Source organism: Podarcis pityusensis (genome assembly GCF_964106645.2).
Source record: "Podarcis pityusensis genome assembly, chromosome: 10".
Lineage (NCBI taxonomy): Eukaryota > Metazoa > Chordata > Lepidosauria > Squamata > Lacertidae > Podarcis > Podarcis pityusensis.
Genome location: NC_138035.1, coordinates 20,912,004 through 20,939,657, shown reverse-complemented (window position 1 = coordinate 20,939,657; position 27,654 = coordinate 20,912,004). Strand labels below are relative to the sequence as shown.

General features: G+C 43.0%; 1 protein-coding gene across 2 annotated transcripts; it reads right to left on the bottom strand.

Moving 5' to 3' along the window:
• Positions 1 to 46: 46 nt before the first annotated feature.
• Positions 47 to 26,268, bottom strand: RESF1 (retroelement silencing factor 1). 2 transcript variants are annotated; one of them, XM_081023934.1, is made up of 5 exons: positions 26,106 to 26,268; positions 11,543 to 11,610; positions 4,710 to 10,041; positions 2,490 to 2,567; positions 47 to 1,698 (listed from the first exon to the last, which is right to left on the bottom strand). In XM_081023934.1, the coding sequence occupies exons 3-5, from the start codon at positions 10,009 to 10,011 to the stop codon at positions 1,556 to 1,558; spliced, it is 5,523 nt and encodes a 1,840-aa protein (XP_080880060.1). In that variant the 5' UTR covers positions 10,012 to 10,041; positions 11,543 to 11,610; positions 26,106 to 26,268; the 3' UTR covers positions 47 to 1,555. The 2 variants fall into 2 exon arrangements, 1 of the variants encoding a protein (XP_080880060.1); XR_013991327.1 differs by having other exon boundaries at positions 1,560 to 1,698; positions 2,354 to 2,567.
• Positions 26,269 to 27,654: the final 1,386 nt, after the last annotated feature.

Below are 27,654 nucleotides of genomic sequence, written 5' to 3'. Positions count from 1 at the left end.
ATTAAAATTCAAGCAAGTATTCTTTCAAATACACAAAAAACAACCATTGCCAAAATAAGTATGCTTTTAATTGCATTAAGAAACAGTAGCACTGAGTTCATGTAACTTTTTTTATAAAAAACCACAATCAATAAATGACAATGTTATAAAGTATCATCAAATATACCAAATAATACAAAAGGCACTTAAAAATGAATATTCAACATCAGAATAGTTTCTAGGGCATATATTTGGAAACATACTTGGTTGTATTCCCAGAGTGTTGTTCAACTGACAATAAGGCTTTTAGCAGTGGAACGGGGAAGGAAACAATTTCAGAGTGGGTGCTCCACCCCCTGAAGCACCCACCCTGAAATTTGCTCCGGATGGTTGGGGATCTTCCAGAGAAGATTCAGTGGGGCATAAGAGCTGCTGGAGGAGGGGGAAATCATTTTTGTTTCCCTTCGGCTGAAAGAAGCCTTAAAGTCAGCTGAGTAATACAGTTAAGTACAACCCTTAGCTAATATAGCTTACAGAGGATTTGTTTAAATAACTGGCTGGGTGAATCCTGATAATATTTTGACTCACAAAGTTTTGGTCAAAATGGAAACTGGGTTTTCAAATACAATTACATTTCAATCAAAGTGGAGATATTCAACAGAGGTATTTGCAACTTTTCCTTTTAAAAAAACACATCTGAAAATCAACAAGTCTCAAATAACAGAAAATTATAAATAAAGTAAAAAGTAACTTTCTGAAAAGTTTGTAAAGTTCAGCAAAACTGGATAGCAGCACACAGTTTCCAGTGCTCCCTGGTGCATACCCAAGGCTTATCTGCTTTTTGTTCATGTTTTTAACTATCTCTCCAAAGTTCAGACAAAACAAAATTGCTCTCTCTTAAAAATGCTATGATTGTTACAGATACAGGACAGTTAACAACATTATAACAATATAAGTTAACAACATCACAATGAGGACCATCAAACTGGAAAAGGAAACAAGTATTTATATGGCATGTTACAATTTTATTGATTACGCAGAATCTATTGAACATTGCTTCTGTCCATCAACTGCTCATGGGACACTGTGGAATGACACTTTGGTCTATTCTCATTAGGTCTTGATTCTAATGTATTATTCTTTAACACTATCTCTGCTCTTCAGAGAGGGGGGTGAGTTGAAAATATTGTTATTGTTTTCTTAGTTTTTATAGGAAACAGATAAACCAATAAACTATATTTTCATTACATGTCTTTTTAAAAAGGATAAAATCCACTGGCTTCTTTCTGCAATTACAGTGCTATCATCCTCGTTTTTTAGACAAAATGATGGAATTAAACAGTCAGGGGAATTTATTAATTGCAAAATGTAAGACATTCAATTGTTAAAATTATTTGTAAATTCTACGGGAAAACAATTTTTGAATCTTTTCTTGAACATAAAACATCTCAGTGTGTGCAATAATCATTTTTACAGTGCCCACCCCTGTCAGTCACTTTTACTTTATGGCCCAATTCCATCAAATACATGCACCATAAACAAGACATGCCCATGATATTACTCACATTTATGACATTTAGTTTAAGGGAGTGCTATCTAGGCTTCGGCTTCTTTTTTCCAGATGCATTTTCTTGTAGGTCTGAAATGTAGCTTTAGAATCCTTCACAGGCATTCCATCCAATAATTTTATTGCAGTATCAAGAGGAATGCCATCATTAACTGCAGAATAGTGACAAACAATTGCACTGTTAATTTGGAGGATTTATAGAGATAGACAGACTTGCGAAATTCAGCTTTTCCTGCCAAAACTCCAAAGCTATATATAAAAAACAATACTGGGATTAAGTCCCATTGAATCTGCTAAAACTTACTTTTGAGTAGGCAAGTATAGAAGTGCATCTTTACTATTCAACCATGATATTCAGCTAGCCAATAAGTTTGGTTTAACACGCTATGCTGTGTTAAGGCTTTCCAAGTTCACTCAAGCTTCAAAATACTAGACAAGTCACAACCTTAACAGACATGTTATTGAGGCAATATAGGTATGGCATGGTATCCTGTGCTGTGGCTAGTTCCACCACTATCTTGGAGCTGCCAGGACAGAGTGGTACACCTAAGACGGTATTTACATCTGTTCTCTGCAATAGACATATATGTTGTCCATAACTAGACCACCTTGGACAATATTAATGTGGAGAGTTGGTTGAAGTCTGGACTTTGGCACTTAGGGAAGCTTTTGACACCAACTATTCTTCTGAGAATGAAGGGTCCTCCCTCCATCAAGTGCCTCACTAAGTGCCAAGTCAGTTTCAAGCTAGCATTCAACCTCACAAAATCAAGTTTATTGATTTATAACAGGAAATCAAAAAGTTACCTTACTTTTTGCTGCCTCCCATTTATTTCATTTGCAAATTTTCTGATGAGGAATTCTGCAGAACTTCTGCACTATTTTGCGATATTCGGGTTGGCCCTAATTTTGGCATTATCCTTATATGGATTTTAGAAGTTACCTTGAGCTTCACATTCTTCAGTTTTTCTTCTCTTAACAGGGTTGTAATTTAACCAGTCTTCTCTTTTACTTTTGACAGCTGCAAGTGATAATTGCAAGTTATGAGTAAACAGTCAGTTGTCTATGAAATTCAGACTAATATACTTGGGTCAGGGACAACCACAAACACCCCACGGTCGATGTAGTACAATGATCTGAAGCAACCCATGTATTCATAGATCACAAAATATACAAAGTTGTTCTCTCACTGGCTATTTCTCATCTATTAACTTCCTTTACTTGGAAACCCTCTAGAGCCAAGCACTGGTGAAACACATTGCAAAAAATGCCCGCCTTGTCAATACTCAAGGGAATTTACCTGGAGGCTGTTGCACCTAAAAGCCTGAGCTACATGAAACTTTGGTCTGTTTCAGCGGGGTTTTCAGAATGTTCAAGAAAATGAAGTGACATTTTATCATGCTTGATTGATGTGTAAAAAAGCTTAAAAATATTACATGCAAGTACATAAACTGATACTGAGGGTTTTGAAGGTCAATTTTCAACTGAAACCAAAACTCTTCCAATTTATGTTGAACTTACTGGACTTAGAGAAGATGGTGAAATGAGTGTTTTAAGGAGAGAAAAATCAGTGTCAAGATTTACTAACGATTGGAAACTTCTTAATAGACTTTTTGAATAAAAATATGAACTTATGACATCTGGGTGTGAGGACTGAAGAGAATATTGGTCTATAGAAGATGGACTGTTCAGTGTTACCTTGGAGTGGATGTGTTGAATAATTATCTATATAGCTAACAGATGAAGAATGGGATGTTCTTTCTTTATTTCCCCTCCTCCTCCTCCCATTTTTATTTATTCTATGTAACCAGAATGGCACCATCCACACACAATAGGTTTCTCCCAATGTTAGAAGCCAATAAAAACCTTTAGACAAAAAACCTAAGGCAGATTTCTAAAAGTTTGAATAAGTCAAATAATTATGGTAGATTTCTCTGAAAGACCCTCCAAAACCAGCTCAATTGTGAAATACTGACGGACAAGGAGGAAAACTAATATTTTGCTCCACCGTTCCTCTGGCTTGGTTTCCAGAACCTTGATATCTTGGTCACTCTCCTCTGCATACGTTCTAGCATGCGTCAATATCCTTCTTAAATTGTGGTGCCCAGAACTGGACCCAGCATTCCAGGTGAGGTCTGAACAAGGCAGAATAGAGCAGTACTGTTATTTCCCTTGATCTGGCCAGTATAAGTCTGTTGATGTAGCCAATACCATTACCTTTTTTGCTGCTGCATCTCCCTATTGACTCATGTTAAGCTTGTGGTTCACTAAGCCCCCTATATCCTTTTCACATGTAGTATTGGAAAGCCAGGTGTTCCCCCATCTTCTCCACGCAGAGGACCTACTACTTGCTCTAGGAAGGCACAATCCAACTATTCAGTCTAGCTTAGCAGTCTATAGCAGACATCCATAGCAAGGTCACTGTTGTTTCTCTGTCTTCTATGCTTCAGATGCTGGATCTCTTCACCAGTGAACACATCCTTTACATATAATTCTACTCCTCCTCCCTTCCTGTTTGTTCTATTCATTTTGAGCAGGCTATACCCCCCAATTCCTACATTCCTGTCATGAGTCTCATCCCACCAAGTTTCAGCAATGCCCACCAGGTCATATTTGCCATCCTGTATTATGAGCTCCAATTCATCTGGCTTGAATCCCATACTCGGTGCATTAGTATAGAGACAACATAAACCATGATTCATTCCCTCCAGCTATTTCCTTCTCGTAGTTTCTTGTCCTTTAGCAGGTTTCTGGATGCTTAAGTATTAATTAATCATATCATTCATGTTAACCCTAAAAAGAAATGTACTCAAGCTCACCACTGTTACGTATATGCATTTTAATCATCTAAGTTAGCTAAGTACCTCTAAGATTACTTCACTGGTTACCTGCTAAGACAGTCTTTGTGAAGCTAGTGAGGAACTCTGCTATGCTGTTACTTTCTGTTAATAAAAGTTAAAAGCATCTTGTGTCTCAAGTTTCCTGCCTTGTGGATGAGCTGTGCTCGACTGACAGCTCCTTGACACCAACACGCACACACAAAACACATTTTAAAATGTAAACTTAAGCAGGGGAAATACTAAAACTAATACCAGTCTGCATTTACAACTTCCTATTTAACAGGAGTTGTATTACAGGTTGGCTTGATCATATCATACCGTACCTGTGATAGGGGTTTTGTCTTTTTCAGGAAGATTCTTTCCATCTAAAAGTTGTTCTTCTGAGACTGATTTTCCAAACAATATCTCTGGGCACATTTTGAACTCAAGCATTTTCGGTTTCTCCACTTCTGGATGCTGAGAGGATGCGCTGCTGTTCTTTTGATCCTCACACAATGCTGAAAGACTACTGGATTTCACATGCCATACTGGTTTGGAATGTGAATCTAAGTTTGTCAAACAAATGGTTTTCTGTGCAATCCTTTTGAATGCAACTTGGTTCAAATATTTTTTCTTTTGTTCTCTTTGTAGAGAAATTGACAGTATAGCAGTTCTTCTGCTGAAACATGTTTTTTTATCAGAAAGAGATCTCTCAAGTCGCTTGTCTCTATTAAGAGTATCTAGCACAGCCTCTTTAACCGAGAAGGGAGTTTTAAGTATATTGGAAGCATGGCTCATGTGTTTTGGTGATGCATCTAAATGACTTCTGTAATTGCCTACATTTTTCTTCTCTTTCGAATATGCAAATTTTTCCAAATTTAGCTTCAGACTTTTCCTTTGAATACTTTCTTCATTGTGTTCAATATGCTCAGTCCTACTTGGTTCATTGTTTATCCTCGTGTGCCCCCCATTTTTTTTGTATCCATAGTTTTTCTCAAAATCTAATTTCTTCCTTACATTTAAATGTTCTGGTGAAAGCATGGTAGATTTATGTTGAGGGCTCTTAATTTTAATACTGTTTATATTTGGGGACTTTATGGCATTATTATGTGGGTTTACCAAAGCCTTATGCTTTTTTCCTATTGCCATTTTTCTCTTCAAACCCTTACTCAAAGTTGGTCCCTTAATAATGCGTGTTTCATTGGAGTCCCGTTTAATTTTATATCTTTCTTGGTATGTGTTGCGCTTTATTTCTATTCTCCTTCGATGATCTGTCTTTGATCTTACAACAAGTTTTTCTTTTGATCTCTGTTTAACAGAGGTTTCAATCTTGGAGAGAGTTCTAGCAGCAACCACTTTTAAATCTTTTGTGCTTGAATGACACTGTGTTTTATCTGCAGAGACATTATCTCTTTCACGTGTGTGGTTCTGTATTTTAATTTCAATTGTTTCAGTCGTCAAAGTAGGAGAAGATGTATGGAGTGGCAATTCTTCCATTTCCTGCTTGACAGGTATATTAAGTTCTTGAGAGCCTAGTTTTTCTAGAGATGAAAGTGGAACAATTTCAGGATCTATTTTAGATTCATTTTCTTGAAGACCAGTTTTTGCATCAGCTTCTGGTTTGACTTTAGATATAGTTTTAGACTGTGGACAAATGTCCACCTTCTGCTTTGAGGCAACTTTTTCAGGCAGTATGCATTTACACGGCTCCACTCCCATTGTTGAAGCTAGCCAACCCTGGAGGCAGCAATATTTATGCTTACTGGGTTTTGCAGCTGTTGTTTCTGCTGAGATATTTTGGCTGTCATAAGGTACAGCTTGATCAGTTTGACTATGCCTTTTATTCTCTTCCATCAAGTCATCTTTAAATTCTGTTGAAAACTGGTCAACTTCACAGTTTTGTGGTATGTTAGAGGAAGATTGACTCCGTTCAGGAAACATTTCTTTCATCTGTTCAGAAGTTAATATTGTTATTTGTATTTGTGAGGGAGTTTCCACAGAACTTTGAGGCTTTTCTTCATCTTCTTTCTCACTTAGTTTAGTCACAAAATCGTTATTCTCTGGGGTTTTTAAAGCCTTTGGAAAACTGATTCCATAAGGAAATTCTTTCAAGAGTTCAGTCAGTTGATCGTTTAGTACTATTTTAGGAGCTTCAGTGTTGATTCCAGAATCTGGTTGATTTTCTTCACATAGCGCATTTTTTGTGGCATCCTCTTTTGCAGTAGCGTTCATTCCATCTGCAATACTACTGCTGAATATGTTTCCCTTATTTACAGGTAACACCTCATTATCACTGCTGAAGTCTGCACTATGAATACAATCATAGAGTGTATCCTGCTTAAGTTTCTCTTCCGAAAGAGGAGTACTTTGGGGCATGGAACTGCTTTTTCCTTCCTCAGAATCAATGACATTCCCCTCATTTGAAGCTTTCCCACTTTGAGGAATCTCTAAATTCGACAATTCGTCTAACAGCTTTTCTGTAGTGGCATCTGATAAGCGGTCTTGGGATGGCAAAAAGGTATCTCCTTCTGAGGCACTCGTGATAATTTCAGATTCACTTTTCAAAAGGCCAGAATGCTGCTCACTATGATGCAAATACGGCATATATTCTTCTGAAGTGTCATTTTTCTTACTAGACTTCAAAGGGCTACTATTAAAAATACAAGCTATTTGTGAATTGTAACACTCATCACCTTGTACAAGAGTACACACACTGGATATCTCGAACACAGTGTCATTCAGCACAACTTCAACAGCATCTCCTGGTTCTTGCAAATCTGAACTACTTTTGAAAGATTTTACATCTTTCTGAGGAACTTGATGAATTAAGCAATCCTTGTTCATTTCAGCTTTCACTATCAAGTTTTCTTCACTGGATTTGGTGTTTTTTTCATGCATATCTATATCTTCTTTCTTAACAGTAATACCTGTGTTTGAAGATGAACAAAGAGTTCCTCCTGCCCCTTCATCAGCAGCTGGTACTAAGGAACTAAGCTCTTGTAAACTACATACACTGTTTTCTTCAATAATTGGATACATTTCTTCCAACAGAGATGAATGAGTTTTTTTCTGCACTTCATGTTGAATACACTCTTTTGACATTATCAATGGAGTAACAATGGCAACTTGGAGTTCAGAACCCTTCAGTAAATTGGAATTTACGGCATCAAGTTTTTTTCCAAGAGAGGAAGGTGCAGTAGACGTAGTTGTTTCATTTGATCCAACTGTAACTTTAGTTTGGTCTTTCTGAGTTAATGAACTGGGAAGATTTTCCAAAATCTGCTGTGTTTTTCCCCCATCTACTCCAACTTCTGATAAGGACAAAGACACAGTTGAATCTTTATTTTTACATAAGTGTTTAAAAGTTCCTGGCAAATTTTTGGTCCATAAAGCAAGACCTTTTTTTACTACCTCCCAACTAACGCCTGTCATTACAGAAGGATTTCCAGTAACTGAGGACTTCTGCATTACGCCTGCTTCTTGAACAGTTGCTTTCTGAAGAAAAGCTGAATTAAATGTATCAGAAATATTTTCATTGCTCCCAGCTACAGTTTTTCTTTCATTTTTTTGCAGACAAGTGTTACTCTGCTCAATGCACTCTCTTTCTTCTTTTTTTGATAAGGATGATCCATTTGAGGCAGGTGGGTTCTGATTTGAACTCGGAACATTGTCAGTAAAATACTGGCCAGGGATTTCCATTTTACTCTTACACCAATTCCCCAATTGATCGATGGCAGATCTTGTAGTCAGTTCATAACCAGGACCATTTTTTGTGCATGTCAAAGGCACTTGGGTAGAATCCATTGTAATGTTTGACCTCAGTTTAGAAACATCATCAATATTATTCACACGAGTTTCAGATACATCACTGCTAGAAAGCATAGGAGCACTAGATGAATGATCTTTGATGGCCAAATGATGGGACCCTCCTTTTTCAACATAATCGTTAAATAACATATTTTCATCAGTAGTACCTTTAAGCATATGCCTTAGAATTGGCTCTAAGTGATTATTGGTTTTCACTGATAAAGGAGCATATTTGACTTCACCAGAACTGTAGGACATAGGAGGAAATGATTGAGTGGTATCATGTGAAAGAGGCTGAATTGCTTGATTGGAATCCTTTGGCAGTGGCAAAGACAGATTGAGATTGGTATTGTAAGAAGCAAGTGAGGTGGCAGCATTTTGACTCTGAACAGCATTTTGATTGTGAACGGAAGTGTTAGCAGCCTGACCATTCTGTACTGAAGTTAGGTACATTTTACATCTCATTTTATAGTCCTTATCTAATTTTAACAATGCCTTCTTCAATTCATGCAGTTTTTTTCCATCCAGTGCTAGTCTCTCTTTTGTTATTTTATCCTTCAAGTTCTCAGAAAAATGTCTTGAGCCATTAGCTAGATTCTTTTCTTGTTCCAAAGTCCTACCCGTTTGTGGTGTTAAAGCGACATCAGAAGGAACTGTTCCAACAACTCGCACACTGTTACAAAGGCTTGCTCCAACTTCAACTGATGACTTGGCCAGTTCATTCGGAAGCTGATTTGAAGTCCTATATCCACTTGCACTATATGGAGTGTTGCTTACTGCATTAGTTTCTTGGGTGAATGGTACAGATTGATGTTTTTCACTAAGCTGAGTTGAATACAGATTACTACTTTGATCCAACCTCGGACTGTGGTAGTTCTGTACATTTTCATGGGATATATTTGCAACTGCCTGTCGAAGTACAAACTGTCCATGGTTTCTTTGTGCAGGAGGAACTGGGTATGGTGGTGGATTCTGATCTTGAGGGAAGGTCTGTGCTGCATTCTTAGAATTATGATGAGCTGGTACTCCATACTGTATAGGACTTACAGTATTAGGGGCATAGTATTGTGAATGCAAAGCTGCTTTCAGGCTTGAACTTGGGCCATTGATTTGGTTTTGAGTATTTTGCTGTAAAGGGAAAACAAGGCATGAAAGGTTCTGCTGAGAATTTGAGTACTGACTTGATGCCTGGTTAAAAGGCACTGTAGTATCTATTTGGGAGGTAGCAGGTCCATTAACATGATAGTAGTGCATCGGCGTTGGCAGTCCTTTTGAACATGTATTACTTTTGCTCTTTTGCCAATATACTGAAGTAGTCATAGAAGTAGAATGATTCTGTAATGGTCGATTATTGTAGCTATCCAAGGCAATAGGCAGATTAACTGTTTTCTGAGGTATATTTTGCATAGGATTTTCAGTACTACCTTGTACGACTACAGGGGAGGAAATATGCACATTCTTTGTCAAACTCGAATTCTGAGTCATGCCAGCAGCCATCTGGGCATTCTCAGAGGAAACATGTCCAAGTGAATTGGGATGTAGCGTAAGAATAAGGTGGGCTGGCTGAACGTCATTATGTACAGATGGTTTAGGCAGAATAGGATGTAAAGTTTTGGAGCCTCCAGGATTTTGAAAAGGCAAGTTATTTGCAAGGATATTCATTCTATTAGAGAGTATTTTTATGGTTTGATCATTTCCAGAGTAAGTTCCAGAATTTTGAACAGATGGATTTGCTTGAAAATCTGCTGCAGTAAATTGTTGTGACTGATGTTGTTCCTGAATTTGAACATTGTTTGTCTGAAAGTTGGAGGTCAGGATAGATCTTGTGCTCCAATCCATTGTGCTGATAGTTCTTTTCTTTTCAGGAATCTGACAAGTGAGGGAGAAAATAAAAGATTTTAAACAAATATACTTTCATGTATGCAGTAATATTTAAAAAGTAGGAACTGCAGAATAATTCCCTGTGGGCTGGGCTGACAACACACCAATAAAAAAAGTTCACTGTAAGTTCAGGGAGGAAATACATAGAGGTAGTTTTGTGAATTCTCAGACATATAGCAATCCTATGCACATGTATGTGGGAGCAAGTAACAAATTTACTTCCAAATAAACCAGCACAGGAACAGGCTGCCAATAATAATAATAATTCAATGCAAGGAGATAATGCAAAGCTAGGGACAACAAGACAACAGCACAGCACTAGCACGCCTTTAATGTGTGAAACTGGCTGTTCTGTAAACAGCTGGCTTGGGGGCAATTCCAGTTGGGAATGCAGCAGGGCCAGGGGTTAAAGTCCTCCCCCCATACACCATGGTCTCAGTCAAGATCAGGTTAACTAGGCAAGGGGTAACTGGTGTGACTATTCAACTAGGGCTGGGCAATACCTGGCTTTCAACATATTAGCAGCTAAATGCCGCAACATGCTAATGTATCACAATGCATGGGATTTATCTCAGCTGCTTCTTCCCACCTCAGGGAAGGAAGAAGCAATCAAGATACACTGACCAGCCCTAAATGGTGAGCAAGCCCTGGTGTCTCTCAGTCTCACATACAAGTAAGAGGAGTGTGCGGGCTTTGTTGAACCACTCCGCTCAGCTGGGGAGGAGCCTCCCACTGCTAGCTGAGTTAGTGAGCCGGAGGTAGAGCTTCATTAAAGTGCTCTGCTGAGACACAGGTGGCCGCGCACCCCTCAGTGTAGAGCAGTGTAGAACAATTTAAAGAAGCCCCCTACCACCGCTTGAGCCAGTGGCAGGGCGAGGGCTTTGTTAAACTACTCCACTGAGGTGTGGGCAGCCAAGGGAGGAACAAGCTGCATCGGCCCCAGGCCTTGCTGATGCAGCTTGTTCCTTCCTCTGCAGTTTGAGGGCCAGAGAACAATAGCAGCTTCACCTAATGGTATGCCGCAAGTGAAATCAGCGCTGCTCCCAAGTCCCTCCACCGCCAGGTGACGGTGCCATCATACTCTGGCCCTCAAACTGGTCCTGGTAGGTGTGTTGATACATTGCCCAAGCTTACCACCAACCTCCCAGCTCAACTTTCTGGTCACTGAAGGCAGGTGGGTGGGAGAGACATGGTCTGCCGAGAGAGCTGCTTCCCAGCCCCTCTCAACCGCACCCTTCCCACTTTACCCGATTTCAAGTATACACACAGGATCTGGAAACATAACTCCAGCATAAGTGTGTGGGGGGGACAATGATGACAGCTGCATTAAAAACAGGTTGTGTATGTTTCTGCTTCATAAACTCATGGAAGCTGTGATTAGCCATGACAGGGCACTGTAATGCAGCACAATAAAATATACATATCCCCTAGTTTCTATGATCTGCAAAAAATGAACAGCAACTGAATTAAGTAACAAATCAATACTTACGACTGGTTATTTCTGAATTTATCCAAGTTTATTTAATCTTCAGTAGTATCAGTATTCTCATAAGGTTTCTGAAAAACAAACAAAAATAATGCATGGTTCCCATACATCTATACTTTTTCAATACATATGGAATTGCTACACAGAAAGATAATACAAACGATATTCAAAGAGAAGTGACAAATTTTGGTTAAAAGCATAACATCCCTCAATACACAAGTATCCTTCACAAAAAGATGCACGAAAATATCTTAAGGGACGGGGGTGGGGGGAGAAAACAAAGGTTTAAAATTAGCTTAGGTCACAGTGCCCAAAATAAGGAAATGTAAAGTGAACCACTTTTGCTCTAGCAGCAAACATTAGCTCTAGTACAACATGAGACAATAAAATAATTAAAATCTCTACAAAACTGAAAGGATATCTATTTAATTGTGCTAAGAAACTGAGGGGAAAGGATTGCAAAATATTTTTTTTAAATGACTTATAAGATTGGTTGCTGATTAGTTACTGGTTATTATATATACACTAGTGGCCAAAATTGTGGAAACCCTTTGGAAAAAGTATTTCAGAGGCTTGATGGTTCATAACACCAACTTTTTTGGGGTAATACTATAAAATTATATCAATAGAAAGATAATTTTATGAAGAATGTAATGCAATAACATTTATGAAGGATTATTTATTACAACACCAGTCAAAGAAGAAATGTGAAACACAGAAAAAATGATATATACTAAGATTTTCAGAGTGTCAGTTAATACTTAGTTGGGTAACCTTTAGCTTTAATTACGACCTAACAACACCTTCCCATGGAATGAACCAATTTTTTTAGTTCTGCAGCTGTAATAATGTGAAACCAAGATTGAATTATTGTCTCTATTAATTTGGTTTTATTGCTGCATAGCTTCTGACATAACCAGTTTTTTTAGCTGGATCCATTCCATAGATTTTTAATTGGGTTAGGGTCTGGGCTATGTATATTTGGGCATTTACATTCCCATTAATGATGCAATTCTGCCCACACATTTTGTTGTCATACAACTCTAGATCATAACACTAGGTGTTTCATGTTTGGTGTAGTACAATTAGGATGTAAATCTTCTCCGATTCTTCTCCTCACGTATTTCATGCCATTACTACCAAGCAAGGAGATTTGGGTCTCATCACTCAAAGTAACTGTCCCATTGTTCCGCTGTTCAATTAACATGGGTTTTAGCCCAGTTTAATCTTTTCAAACAGAGGTATCAATGGCTTTTTCCTTGGAATTTAGACCATATTCCTGCAGTCTGCGCCGAATAGACCTTGCAGTCAACTTCACATTACACTGCGCCATGTCATCTTGAATACATCCAGATGATTTTCTTCTGTCACGTAGGCAGTCTCTTCATTCTTCTATCATCACTTGCTGTTGTGCACCTCTTCTTGCCTTTATCAGTCTGATTTTCTAGTAACAGTCTCCTTAGGTAAAGGTAAAAGGACCCCTGACCATTAGGTCCAGTCGTGACCGACTCTGGGGTTGAGGCGCTCATCTCACTTTATTGGCCGAGGGAGCCGGCATATAGCTTCCAGGTCATGTGGCCGGCATGACTAAGCCACTTCTGGAGAACCAGAGCAGCACACGGAAACGCTGTTTACCTTCCCGCCAGAGCGGTACCTATTTATCTACTTGCACTTTGACATGCTTTCGAACTGCTAGGTTGGCAGGAGCAGGGACTGAGCAACGGGAGCTCACCCCGTCACAGGATTTGAACCGCCGACCTTCTCATCGACAAGTCCTAGGCTCTGTGGTTTAACCCACAGCGCCACCCGTGTCCGAGTCTCCTTATACCTCTTCAAAATTTAGAAATGCCACCTTTGGTTTAGTTTCCACCAATTTTTCTTCTAATTTCTTCATAATTGTAGCCTTGTTCACTTAATAGTACTATTTTACATTGCTTTCTGGGTGACCAGTCCTCTTTGCACCATTTCTTTAATTTTATAATATTATTTTTTATTTATACCCCACCCATCTGGCTGGCTTTCCCCAGCCACTCTGGGCGGCCTCCAACAGAATATGTGATGGGACGATGAGCTGCTTGTGTGTAAAATCCTAGTCCCTCAGAGTTTGGTCAAGTTTGCAAACCTCTGTCTGTAACGGAGCCCCTTAAACATGGCTCCGTCAGTCGCTGGCAGATTCCGACAGTGGTTGCTTTCGGAATCGCTTCCAACATAAAAGCTCCTTAACGGAAACACGTCTTCTGGACTCTCTGCGTGACAGTTTCCGGCGAGGAGTGGGTGTCCCTACAGGAGGTCCTGAAACCTCCCCACTGTTTTCGCTGGAAGTGTCTCTGAGCCATCCCTCCAGCTCCCTTTCCCTCAGCCCAGCTCCTCTCCCCCTACTGGTTCCCTCTTCAGCTGCTGAGTCTCTCCCAACCTGTGTGAGCCCTTTCACTTCCCTTCCTTCCGATGGCAGTTCCCTGACATCCACCTCCCCTCCAGGGCCCCCTTCATCCCCTCTCGCCCCCTCCTCTACGGGCGGTGAGGAGGCAAAACCCCGGAATGAACTTCCTTCATCTTCCGATGTCCCGAACACTTCTCTCCACCTGTTGCGGTTCCTGGTCTCGAAGTACTCCTCCTCCTCAGAGTCCATCTCCCCTTCCCCTTCCGATTCCGAGAATCCTTCCAACTCCTCCTCCTCATCGGTGGTCCCAAAGTATTCCCTCCGGAACCTCTCCACAGGCTGAGGTTTCCTTGGGAACCTTTGATGGAACGTTTCTATCAATACCTCGTCATTGATATCTTCTGCCATTACCCAAGTGTTTTCTGACTCCGGTTCTCCTTCCCACGCTACCAAATACTCCACCTGATCCCCCTTCCATCTGGCGTCGAGGATTTCTGCCACATGGCTGCTGCATTCCCTTTCTTCTATGACCGGTCCCCGAGTGGCCATCCCTTCTCGTCCCCCCTCATACGGTGACAGTAACGACCTGTGAAATACTGGGTGCAGTTTCATGTGGTTGGGTAACCGGAGCCTGAAAGCCACTGGGTTGACCTGTTGAATGACCTCAAAGGGACCCAATCTCCTGGGTCTTAATTTCTTACAACCTCCTTTGAACGGCAACCCTTGGGTTGACAGCCACACCCTATCTCCCACCCTTATGGTTTCACCTTCCCTTCGGTTCTTGTCTGCCTGCCTCTTGTATTCTTCCTTCGCCCTTTCTAAGTTGAGTTGGAGCTGACGATGGATTGCTTCCATTTCTTCTACAAAATGCTTGGCTGCCGGGACACCCCATCTCTCCCCTTCTCCCCCTGGGAAAGCCCTGGGATGACACCCATAATTAGCCAAGAAGGGGCTCATCCCTGTGGACACATTCTCGGCATTGTTGTAGGCAAATTCCGCCAGCGCCAACTTTTCTACCCAGTCATTCTCTCTGTCATTGACATAACACCTCAGGTATTGCTGGAGGACCCCGTTTGCTCTTTCCGCCTGCCCGTTGGTTTCAGGGTGCCGGGCAGTCGAAAAGTTGACCTCCACCTGCAGTAAGCTCATGAGCTTCCTCCAGAACCTGGAAGTAAATTGTTTTCCTCGGTCTGAGACCACCCTCAATGGCACCCCGTGCAACCTAAAAATGTGTTCTACAAATAACTTCGCTGTCTCTTCCGCCGTGACTGCATGCGAGCAGGCTACAAAGTGGCACATCTTTGTTAGTAGGTCTACCACCACCATGATGGCTGTTTTCCCCTTGGACTTCGGCAGATCAGTCATAAAATCTATCGACACTGCCTCCCAAGGTCGTTCTGGGGTTGGTAAGGGTTCTAATAGCCCCGCCGGTGCCCGCCTCTCCCCTTTGGCTCGCTGGCATTGCTCACACCCTCTTACATACTCCCGTACATCTTCCCTCACCTTAGGCCACCAAAATTCCCTGGTGACCAACCACATGGTTTTGTGTTGTCCAAAATGCCCCGCCGTGGGGCTGTCGTGCAACTGCTTGAGTACCCTCCCCCTTAAGTCTCCTTCAGGGATATACAGTGCCCCTTTGTAATACAAAGCTCCATTTCTTTCCTCGAAACCCCCTGGTTCCTCTCCCTCACCCCTAAGACCTCTGAGCTTATTCTGGGCGTATTCATCATTCTCTGTTTCCTCTACCAGTTCTCTTTGTCCCACCAATGCCGCCCCACACACCCAGCGGTCCTCTGGAATGACATGTCTCTCTTCGGGTGCTCCCTCCTCCTCCAAATATTCCGGTTTGCGTGAGAGAGCGTCCGCCCTAATGTTCTCTGGGCCTGGCACGTAACAAATCTCAAAGTTAAATTTGGAGAACTCCTGGGCCCATCTCACTTGCCGTTGGTTGAGCACTCGTGCCGTCCTCCAATACTCTAGGTTCTTGTGGTCAGTGCACACTTGCACCTTATGTTGTGCGCCAATTAGCAGGTGCCTCCATCTCCGGAACGCCTCATGAATGGCTAGTAGTTCTCGGTCATACACCGTGTAGTTCCTCTCGGATTTGTTCAGCTTTCGCGAAAAAAAGGCACACGGTCTCCACTCTGACTCCTCCTTCCCTGGCTGCAGAAGCACCGCCCCAATCGCTCTGTCTGATGCGTCAGTTTCCACTCTCATCGGTTTTTGTAAATCCACATGCAGGAGTTGTTGTTCCGAGGCGAAGGCCCTTTTTAGTTCCTCAAATGCTCGCTCCGCCTCCTCAGTCCAAACGAACTTCTTCTTACTGCTGAGACAGTCCGTAATGGGCGCCGTCAGGTGGGCAAAGTTTCGGATGAACTTACGATAGAAGTTCCCAAATCCTAGGAACCTCTGCACATCCTTCCTTGTTTTGGGTGTTTTCCATTCCAGCACCGCCTGGACCTTGCCGGGATCCATGGCCAATCCCTTGTCTGACAGGCGATACCCCAGGAATTCCACCTCCTTGGTATGAAACTGACACTTCTCCAGTTTCACCCACAGCTGGTTGGCTTGCAGCCTGCTCAACACTTCTCTGACGTCTCTCACATGCTGCTCCTCATTCTCAGAATACACCAACACGTCGTCTAAGAAGGCCACACAATTCTTGTAAAGCAAAGGCCCCAGGACGTGGTTCATAAACGATTGAAAGCACGCGGAGCCTCCTTGTAGGCCGAAGGGCATAACTAAATATTCAAATGCCCCCAAAGGGGTGAACATGGTGGTTTTCCATTCATCCCCCTTCCTTATTCGTATCAGGTTGTACGCCCCCCTTAGGTCCAGTTTAGTAAAAATCTTTCCCTTCCTGACCCTTGTCAAAATGTCGTCAATCCTGGGCATAGGGAAAGCCACTGGTTCTGACACTGCATTTAAGGCCCTGAAGTCACACACAAGCCTCGGCTTGTTCGTGTTTTTTTTATCCACAAAAAACACTGGGCTGCCCCCCACCGCCCTGGACTCTCTGATGAACCCTCTCTTCAGGTTCTTGTCAATGAACTCTCTTAGCTCCTGCATCTCTCTGTCTGACATGGCGTACAGCTTGCCTACAGGGAGCTGTGCCCCAGGGAGTAAATTGATTTGACAGTCAAAGGGTCTATGCGGGGGTAATTGGTCAGCTTCCCTTTCGCTGAAGACGTCGCGGAGATCTGCGTATTGTCGTGGTACCTTCACGTTCTCCGTTACTTCAGTCCCTGCTAGGGTGGCTTGGGCCCCTGCCAAACCCTTTCCCTCTTTGCAGTGTTCTAAGCAATGTGCTGAACCAAAAGAAACCACTCTCTGATGCCAGCCCACCAGCGGATCATGTAACGCTAGCCAGCTCATCCCCAATATAATGGGAGCTCCTCCCAAGGTGGCCACATTAAACGCTATCAGTTCGGTGTGCCTTGCCACCTTCATTATCATTGGGACGGTCTGCAAGCTGACTTCTCCTCCCAACAGCTCCCTGCCATCGATCGTGGTCACCTGCAGGGGGTTGCTTAAAGGGATCGTCTGTATCTGGTGTTCAGCTGCAAACTCTTTGCTCATGAAATTGCAGGAGCTGCCTGAGTCCAACAGCGCCTTTATCTTTAGAGGGTGTCCGTTTGGCAGCTCTAGCGCCACTTCTATCACTAGGGCGGGTTTAGGAGGTTCTGGCGTGGGCACTTTCACTGCTCTTTGGCCTGACTGCTGTGCCCCGACGGTGGCAGCCAGGCGTTGGCTTTTACTTGCTTCGGTATTTCTTCCTCTCTTCCCTCCACAGCTCCTACCATCCCTTGCCATTCCTTCCTCTGGGGGCAGACTCTGGCAAAGTGACCTGGCTGTTGGCAGAGATAGCATTTCCGGGCGCCTTTTCCCTCCTTCTTTCCCCCCTCACTGGGCTTTGAACCTGCGCGCGCGCGCGCTGTTCCGATTTCCATCGGCTCTGCCGGCGGGAAAGTTGGCTCTGGAATGTCTGGAATGCGGAACTCCTTCCAACGTTCCCCCTTCCCTTCCCGCCTCTCCAATGCTCTCGCCTCCTGGCGCGCTCCTATGGTCAGCGCTGATTTGGTCAGCTGGTCCATAGACTCCGCCCTGGGCGCCCGGGAAAGTTCGTCTTTCACAGCCGAAGAAAGCCCTTCTTCAAAAAGCATTTGAATGGGTTCCGCCGATAGATCCCACCCCAATTTATGGATCAACATGGTGAATTCAGTCCAGTACTCACGGACAGATCGGCTCCCCTGTTTGCAAGCCATTAACTGTCTGCGGACCACTCCCTGTTCAATATCGCTGGAAAACATCAGATCCATGGCGCGAAAGAACTTCATCGTGTCCTTTAGGACGTCACTATTCGCTGCCATCAGGGGTCTAACCCAGTCTCTCGCCCCCTTTTCAAGATGCCCAATCACGAAAGCCACTCTTGATTCCTCGTCAGGGAATTCATCAAACTGCAGATTGAGGGCATATTGCATCTCTGTCCGAAAGCCATGATAGTCTTTGGGCTCCCCCCCAAACTTCTGCACCAATCCTGGTACCTTTCTGACGAGCTGGGTGTCTTTCCCCTTTTTGTCTGCATCCTGAGCCCTCCTCTCCTCAAGCCTCGCCGTCTGCAGCGCTAGCTGGACCTCCAACACCCGGTACCTTTCTTCCAGGCTTGGACCCGCTCCAGCTCCTGCTTCTCCGGTTCCGGCTGGGTTGCTCATGATGCCTTCTCCTGCACAAGCTGCTCACGAAGACTGTCGGAATGCTGTGATGGGACGATGAGCTGCTTGTGTGTAAAATCCTAGTCCCTCAGAGTTTGGTCAAGTTTGCAAACCTCTGTCTGTAACGGAGCCCCTTAAACATGGCTCCGTCAGTCGCTGGCAGATTCCGACAGTGGTTGCTTTCGGAATCGCTTCCAACATAAAAGCTCCTTAACGGAAACACGTCTTCTGGACTCTCTGCGTGACAGTTTCCGGCGAGGAGTGGGTGTCCCTACAGGAGGTCCTGAAACCTCCCCACTGTTTTCGCTGGAAGTGTCTCTGAGCCATCCCTCCAGCTCCCTTTCCCTCAGCCCAGCTCCTCTCCCCCTACTGGTTCCCTCTTCAGCTGCTGAGTCTCTCCCAACCTGTGTGAGCCCTTTCACTTCCCTTCCTTCCGATGGCAGTTCCCTGACAGAATATTAAAAACACAGTAAGAGACCAAACATTAAAAACTTTCCTAAAAGGGCTGCTTCAGGTGTCTTCTAAAAGTCAGACAGCTGTTTGTTTATTTCTTTGACATCTGGTGGGAGGGCATTTATTACAAGCTCACTAAATGAAAGGGGAAAAAACCTCAACCAACTAGATAGCAATCATATAACATGCTGACAAACATCCTCCTCTCAGCTCCAGTACATAACATCTATAGCTGAATCCTACTGTGACCTGATTTGATCATTGCCATAACAAGATGACACCTGATTGGCTCTTTAAACACTCATGCTCATTGGCTACTTTCAAATGAAGGAAAGCCACTACATATCAACCTAAGCAAGCTGTGCTTCCTTTTTCTAGTTATTTGGTTATAACTTTTGATAGAATACAGATAATTAAACAAACTGTTGCATTACTTTCTCCATTAAATTATCTTTCCACTGATAACTGCAACCTTAATATTTCAGTGTTGATTAGGGCTGGGCAGTATCTGGTTGTTCAACACTGCACGAGCTAAACATTGAGATTTCGATATATCACAGTATCTGAAACAAGGCTGAAGCTATGTAGAGGCGAACAAGGTAATATCCTGGCAACAGCTACTACTTATGGGTCTAACTCTGTAAAACTGATAATTTTTTACTTACAGTTAACATATTGTTACAACTGTTATAGTACTATTGTACCAATAATGTTTAAATTAGCACAATTTCTCTAAAATTAATCAGTAGCATAGATATCAAAAGGTAAGAGAATGTCCCCTAAAAAATTAATTACATTACTAAACAAGAAAAAAAGCAAAGTCAGTGTAACACTTTAAGATATGCAAATATAAATCACTATTGAATCTGATTGTTAATTTTCTTTTCTAAACCAAGCCAAAAAAAAAAAAAATGGTACAGATACATTTTAACAGAAAATATAAACAAAAATTATATTTTTATTGCCAGGAAAATTTGCATTTCTTTTATAAACCAAGCCAAATCAGAAAGAACAGATAAAATTTTACTGAACAAAAATTAGTAAATTTAATTTCTGTTTTTTTCAAGGGTAATTTGCATTTTGGCAATCTCTGGCAATAGAGATGCCTTTTGTATTTGAAGAACATTGCCAGCTGTGCTGAACACACTTCCCCTCCCCCTTTTATTCTGAAGCAATTTACAAGCCAAGCATGGTACTGGGGGGGGGGGGAGTTCCTTCCAACTTGCAGCAGAGTAGTGCCACAGAGGAGCTCCTCTCTGGCTTCACAAAACCAAGCACACCAACAAGGGAGGGGAGAGATAGAATATCACACATACACATGGGAGGAGGGAGAGAGGGAGAGAGGGAGAGGGAGAGGGAGAGAGAGAGGAAGAGGGAGAGGGAGAGAGGGAGAGAGAGAGAGAGAAGCAGGGGAGGAGAATAGGGGCTGGATCACCAGAGCAAGGAAGGAAGCAACTTAGAACTGGAATGGAAAGTTAACAGAGAGAGGAGAGGCTGGGGACGGTGTTAGAAACTGGGATAGCAAAGCTAGCAGCCAAAGCACTTCTAGGACCTGAGTTGTGGGAGCCAAAACAAAATGTCTAGGCGCCACGTGGGGGGGGGGAACAGTTTATTATTTTGATAAGCATGAATTAATATGAAAGTCAGATAAGTGACACATTTTTAGCAGATATTGTTAATACAGTAGTACCTCGGGTTATGTACGCTTCAGGTTACACACTCCGCTAACCTAGAAATAGTGCTTCAGGTTAAGAACAGAAATTGGGCTACGGTGGCGCGGCGGCAGCAGGAGGCCCCATTAGCTAAAGTGGTGCTTCAGGTTAAGAACAGTTTCAGGTTAAGAACGGACCTCCGGAACGAATTAAGTACTTAACCCGAGGTACCACTGTACATGTTTAATTTGATGTTCACATTAAAAATATAGGTACCATAGTTCAGTTTTCAAAACACTCTACTCTTTATCCGTTTTCCAGAGAGCTTGGAGATACTTGAGTCAGCCTGCTGCAGCAATTTCTTGCCGTTGTGGGAGGCAGGGAACAACTGAGGTGGAGTTGGCAAGAGCTGCACACACAGAAGGAAGTTGGCTTCCCTGTTTTTCCAATATTGTGCTTTTTGTATACCACACACACATTTGCGATAAATTGCAATGTCAAGTTATCACGATTTGATGTAAAACCCAGTATCAAACGATGTATCGATTTATAGCACAGTCCTAGTGTTGCTTTGCAGTGAAAACTAGTCAGGGCTTTAGTTTTAGTTTATTTAGTTGCCTTTTAAAAGAGCTGTAAAATGGCAAGGTGCTGCAAACAAAAAGAAAATACTTTTTGTTTTGGAAGTACAACTATATATTGCTTCAGCAGGGGAAACGCCGTTTCCCTACACACACAAAAGGCTACAGCACCCAACAAAGAGCCAATATTGGGTCCTAAGGGTGATGGACATTCCCCAAATTTATTTTCTGTATATCTGACTGTCATCACCAGGAGATGGCACCAGCTGTTTTGCAGACTTTATTCTCCAAACAGATGGCATACCAAAGAGTCAAACAGCAGGCCCAGGAGTTTGTGTTCCCTCAGGGAGGCCAAGCCAGCAAAATACTCATAGCAACTGGGGGGTGGGGGGAAATCTGGCAAACCAGCCAACCGAGTGAAGTGTTCATGTTCAACACAGCTCAATTAACAACAGCTGCTCTGCTGAACAATCAATTCATGATATCCCTTTTTTTCTTAGATGAAATTTCTAGATGCTAGAATTTCATCTTAAGTAGGCCACAAATACAGTATATTTACTATAACATGCCCGTATCTCAATACTAAAACCAGTTCTACACAGAAATAGTAACAGCATAAAGAAGTTATAAAATCATAATACCAAATAAAACACAGATTAAAATAGCTCTAATCCTCATGATCCACATTGTTCATCTAGAACCTATCAGCATCAAATTAGAGAATAGGGAACATACATCACACAGGAATAAAACATTAAATAACTTAAGCAACTGTTATCAAAATCAAAATCCTGGAGTGTAAGGCTCCACCTTAAAAGCTTTGGAGTTTCTTCACTCTATCTAGCCAACACCAGATTTAACTTGTGGCATTAAGCCAATAATATCCCAGAGGAAACTGACTCTTGTTTTCACAGGACTAGTGTTTTCACAGGACTAAACAAACAAACAAACAAATATCCTACCAATTCACAAACTTCATCAGGTTGATTTACATTTCTACTGAAAGACGCATTAACTGACTAGGTTATTTACAGAAAGTTAACTCTTCAGGGTCAGAACACAGCTCTTTTTGCTGCTAAATCAAATATTGTCTAAAGGCGAGATCACTGCCTATCACGCAAGATGTAAAAGCATTATCTTCATGTATCAAATCAGGCAAGGACCCTTTAAAATCTTTATATTCAGAATCCACCAGAGGCAGATTAGTTTTTATAAACTTTGCGACTGAAAATCTCCACTTGGTCACAAGCGGGTGTTCCTGAGTCGCAAAAAAGTGACTAGCACCTGGTTAGTTTTGAACACTGCTCCTGTGGTCTTCACTACTGCCACCACGTGGTTTTTTTTCCTGGCTGCCTTGATTAGAACAGTCCTTTATCCCCCATAACTTTTATATTTCCTACAAACTTGCTTACAAACCCAGGCAACTGGGAAAGGTGGGAAGTCAATTAGGAATGGGGTGGAAGTCAAGACATCAGAACAAAATTAAACCAGAATTAAAGTCATTGTAATAATATTTTGGGATGGGTGGGGAGAGAGAACAAATTTTAAAGTAGTTTTACTAGGCTCTTAACCAATCAGAAGGACAGTTAAACACACAAAAACAAATTTAAAAACAACAGTAAGAATACATTTAAAAACAAGACTAAAAACTTAACAAGTGGACACTTGTAGCAAAGCCTATCACAACAACAACAAAATCAATTGTTTCTGGAAAGTGTGGACAGTGGACTCCTGTCATATCTCAACAGAAATCGTATTCCTCAATACAGGTTCAGCCACACTAAAAGCACCATGGGCCTCCGAGAACTTTGGAACTTAAAGATCACAAGGATTTGCTGGGTATATAAGAGATAAGACCAGGTGTCAGCAACCTTTTTCAGCCATGGGCTGGTCCATGTGGTGGGCCGGACTATATTTTGGAAAAAAAATATGAATGAATTCCTATGCCCCACAAATAACCCATAGATGTATTTTAAATAAAAGGGTACATTCTACTCATGTAAAAACATGCAAATTTCTGGACCGTCTGCAGGCCGGATTGAGAAGGCGCATCCAGTCCACGGGTCTTAGGTTGCCTACCCCTGGATAAGACAGTCCAGTAATAACAATAGTTTTATTTTCCTTCTTTTCCTTAACTTGAAGGAATGGGTTTCCCAAATGTAAAATCTGACTGTGCAGTCAGTCTGAAACAGGCCCCAAAATCCCATTTTTCCTCCTCCATTAGCTAAAATGCATTAACTTGAGCACTTGAGCCAAGAACCCAGCTGTATAAACAAAGCTCTCTCCTTTATCAGTCCATGACGCCTAATGAATGGCCTTGTCCATTCCAAAGTGGAGCAGGGATGACACATCTGGGTCTTATCTTACTTCCTGACCACAATGACGCACAGACCTTGTCTGGGAACGGTGCCAGGAGTGTTCTTAGAGTTGGTGACCTCCTGCCCCAAGAGTATAGGAACAGGAACAACCTTTTATGGTCAGGAATACTGTAACAGGAATATCTGTTTATGGTCATGGATGTCAACTTACATGTATAAGCTGACGTGGTTGGATTCCTGGGGAAGGGGGGAGAGGGTGCCTGGAGGATATATATACTGCATGAAATTTCTTATTTCTTTGGACTTGCTGTGAACTGACCACGCAAGTGCCTACGGCTATCTGGAGAGCAGAATAAACTCTTTCTCTGAATCAACCTCGGTGTCATTTGATTCCTTCCTCCCTGTTCTGGGAGCAACGCTCACCCTACCATCTGTAAAGGCTATTAAGGCTACAAACTGTCCATTGTACTTTCTATAATACTCAATAACTCAATATACCGTATATACTCAAGTATAAGCCAACCTGAATATAAGCCGAGGCAACTAATTTTAGCACAAGAAACTGGGAAAACTTATTAACTCGAGTATAAGCCGGTTCACCACACCACAAACCTGGTGGTGGCGGCAGCAGTGGTGGAGGAAGAATAAGCAGCCCGAAAGGGCTGCTTGTTCCTCCTTGGCCACCGCCACCGACAGCGGCAAAGGAGGAGGGAGGAGCAGCCCGAAAGGACTGCTTTCAGGCCACTCGTCCCTCCACCGCCACCTCTGCAGAGCAGGCACAGGAGCCGCAGTTGGGAGAGGCACAGCACAGAGGCGGGCGGCTGCGGGGGGACCAGCGGTGAGAAAGGGCTCCTTTCAGGCCGCTCGTCCCTCCATCACCGCCACCCGCCTCGCTCGAGTATAAGCCAAAGGAGGCCTTTTCAGCATAAAAAAGTTGGCTTATACTCGAGTATATACTGCAGTTTACTGTACTTCGTAATTTTTGATTATTTTTAATTGTTTTTATACTCTGAAATGTCGCTTGCTTTTTCTGAATCTGATCTAGGCCAGGCACCCCCAACCTCCAGATGTTTTGGTCTACAACTCCCATGATCCCTAGCTAACAGGACCAGTGGTCAGGGATGATGGTGACTGTAGTCCAAAACATCTGGAGGGCCAAAGGTAGGGGATGCCTGATCTAGGCATATTGGAGCAACTTAACCTAAAAATTCACAATAGATTAAATTTAATATCAAATATTATCAGTCAGATAATTCTAATGTAACTGTTATTTTCCACACTGAATTAAGTTCCATCTCTCCATCATATTTTACTCTTCTGTGCACCACTTTTAAGTGCATAATTCCATGACTTACATGGTCAACCTAGGTGCTACAAACATAAACCTTCAAGGATCATTCCAACACTGCTAGGACAGTTTCTGTATAGGAACACGGTGGCAAACATTTAATATTCTTCAGTCAGTAAGAAACATTGACTTGCTGAAGCAACTTTTGAAAAATAATTTTAGTGCTTCTAGCTGTTGAGACACTTCATAAATTGTAACAGGGAAGATGGAAGAGGTTCTCAAAAAATAGCTCTTTGGCATTCCTATAAATAGAGGTACAATTATAACAAGCAGCTGAGTATACCAATTCTATACACACCAGGGAGCCAGTCCCTTTTAAATCTGTGCAACCTAAGTTTCAAACAAACATGACTAGGACTGAGCTGAAGATACACAAGTAGAAAATAGATTATATTTATTTCAAAGTCAATTCAGAGTTTTTCACTTTTATCCACTGAATTTCCCAGTACTGTACTGTTTTAAGAATATGTATTCTTAAAACAGAATACATATATACATAGAAATAATTACTCAAGGGGAATTTGTTCTGGTACAGCGAAAGTCAGCTAAAGATAATCTTTGAAAAACAGCAAGATTCAATCCTGGCCTGATTTTTTAAAATACATATTTAACTTTTTACCAAAAAAAAGTGTAGTAACGGACTTTGCTTTGGATTCAGATAATATTTTACCATTGGGAAATAGCACCTTGGGAAGATCACCCAGTCACATCTGTGAGGGAGGAATAAAATCAAGTCTCCAGAGTAACAGCACTACCAACTCAACACAAGCTAGGAAATTTCAGAGTTTCTTTGGGGGGGGGGGGGCTCTGAGAAGAAGGGATATCAGATCAGAGCCCTAGCAGCGCAGTCACACTGTTACAGAACCCTAAAAAGGCGATAAGGGAGTCGGAGAGAAACGAACTGTGCTTATCTCCCCCCAACACTATAACAAAATATGAAACAATCTCCCCCCCGCCCTCAGAGATCAACAACTTACCTCTGACCAGGGGGGAAGCAAGTCCTCTCTCCACACTTTATGGACTCTTTAAATGGAAAAAGTAGATGGTGCGGTGGGTGGGGGCGCGTCGGGACGGGACGACGGACTATAAAAATGCATCTAATGACAAAATAAACGTGACACTTACGGCGGGCCCATTTATCCTCGCCAAGTGTGGAGCCGTTTCGACATCGTTTCCCTCCACGGGGCGGCAGCGATCCTCGGGATCCTCGCGGGAAGCGGATTTTCACGCCTCGCAAAGCAGCAGCGACGGCGCCAGCCACCTCCTTGGCCAGGTTTGCGATGCCCGGAATCGAGTCTCTCTCTCTCTCTCTCTGCTGCGCGAGGGAGGCGGTCGTAGTGGGGAGCAGGAAAAGAGAAAGGGAGAAAGCCATTAGGATTCGGTGTTACCTGACATCACAGGGGTGAGGAGAGAAACGCGGAGGGGAAACCGAAAGCTAAGAGAGCGCTCGCCTTCGCCCGACCAGCGCGAACGCGCAATTCTCGCCTCAGACGCCGGGAGGCTTGGGAAATAATCCACAGCGGCGCGAAGGAAGAGGAGGATACCTCAGCGCCGCAGCCTCAGCCGCCAACCCCCTCTGCAATTAGCTGCGTTAATTGGGGCGGCGTTTTTATTCCCCCCCCTTCCCGCTCGCCATTTTGAACCCACTCACGTCCTTTCCCTCCCAAGCCCCCCCCCCCGTACCCGTTTTGTCTCTACGCCGCCCGCGGGATAGCGATCCTCCGCCGTGGCCGAAGAGGAAGAGAGAGAGAGAGGCAGGCGACGCCCCGATGGGCCTCAGGCGACAACTTTCCGGGAAGCAGCGGAAGCGACTCTCCAGAAGCGCTTTCCGCCCCTCGCTCTCGAAGCAGGAAGAGAGAAAAAGACTCCCCAAAGTGCCAGCTTTTAAAAGCCGGATAAGCCTCGCCGCCGGGCAAAACCGAGTTGGGAGTCCCGAGCGAGGTTGGAGAAGAGGAGAGTCTGAGCAGTGCTCTCTAGTCGCTCCCTTTCTGAAAAGCCGCTGACACATTTACCTCAGCTCTGAATGAGGAGGATCGACCAGCCGCTTCTCTCCCCTCCCCAAATCCACCTGGCCCCGCCCACGAAGGTGCGGGGAGGCAGGATCAAGTCGCCTTCCCTGAGGAGGCAAAAGATTCCTGGAGTTTGCAGGCGGTTCTTGGGTCGGCGCCGACCTCTGTAGGCGAGGAACTGTAACCGCTGCGCTCCCTGCGGTTGTGAGACCTAAAAATGACCTCATGGTATAATTGAATACAGTGGTACCTCGGGTTAAGTACTTAATTCGTTCTGGAGGTTCGTACTTAACCTGAAACTGTTCTTAACCTGAAGCACCACTTTAGCTAATGGGGCGTCCTGCTGCTGTGGCGCCGCCGGAGCACGATTTCCGTTCTCATCCTGAAGCAAAGTTCTTAACCTGAAGCACTATTTCTGGGTTAGCGGAGTCTGTAACCTGAAGCGTATGTAACCTGAAGCGTATGTAACCACTGTATATGTTTAGTATGTGAGGACTAAAAAGAGATCTCATGGTATAATTGAAGATAATTTCAGTACGGTGTGAATGGAGATATGTCTGAAGTGTGAGCAGAACCAGATGCTACGTGACTCTGAAGACAAAAGATAAAGAAATTATCGAATCAAAGATAAAGAACTATTGAGCCAGTTTATGGACTGGGCAAAA

Bases quoted from the DNA above. Each gene is read 5' to 3' on its own strand.
- RESF1 (XM_081023934.1), bottom strand. From the start codon at position 10,011: ATGGATTGGAGCACAAGATCTATCCTGACCTCCAACTTTCAGACAAAC. The intron at 2,568-4,709 runs GTACGGTATGAT...TATCACTTGCAG, and splicing joins AGACAAAACCCCTATCACAG to CTGTCAAAAGTAAAAGAGAA. The intron at 1,699-2,489 runs GTAACTTCTAAA...ACTATTCTGCAG, and splicing joins TGAAGAATGTGAAGCTCAAG to TTAATGATGGCATTCCTCTT.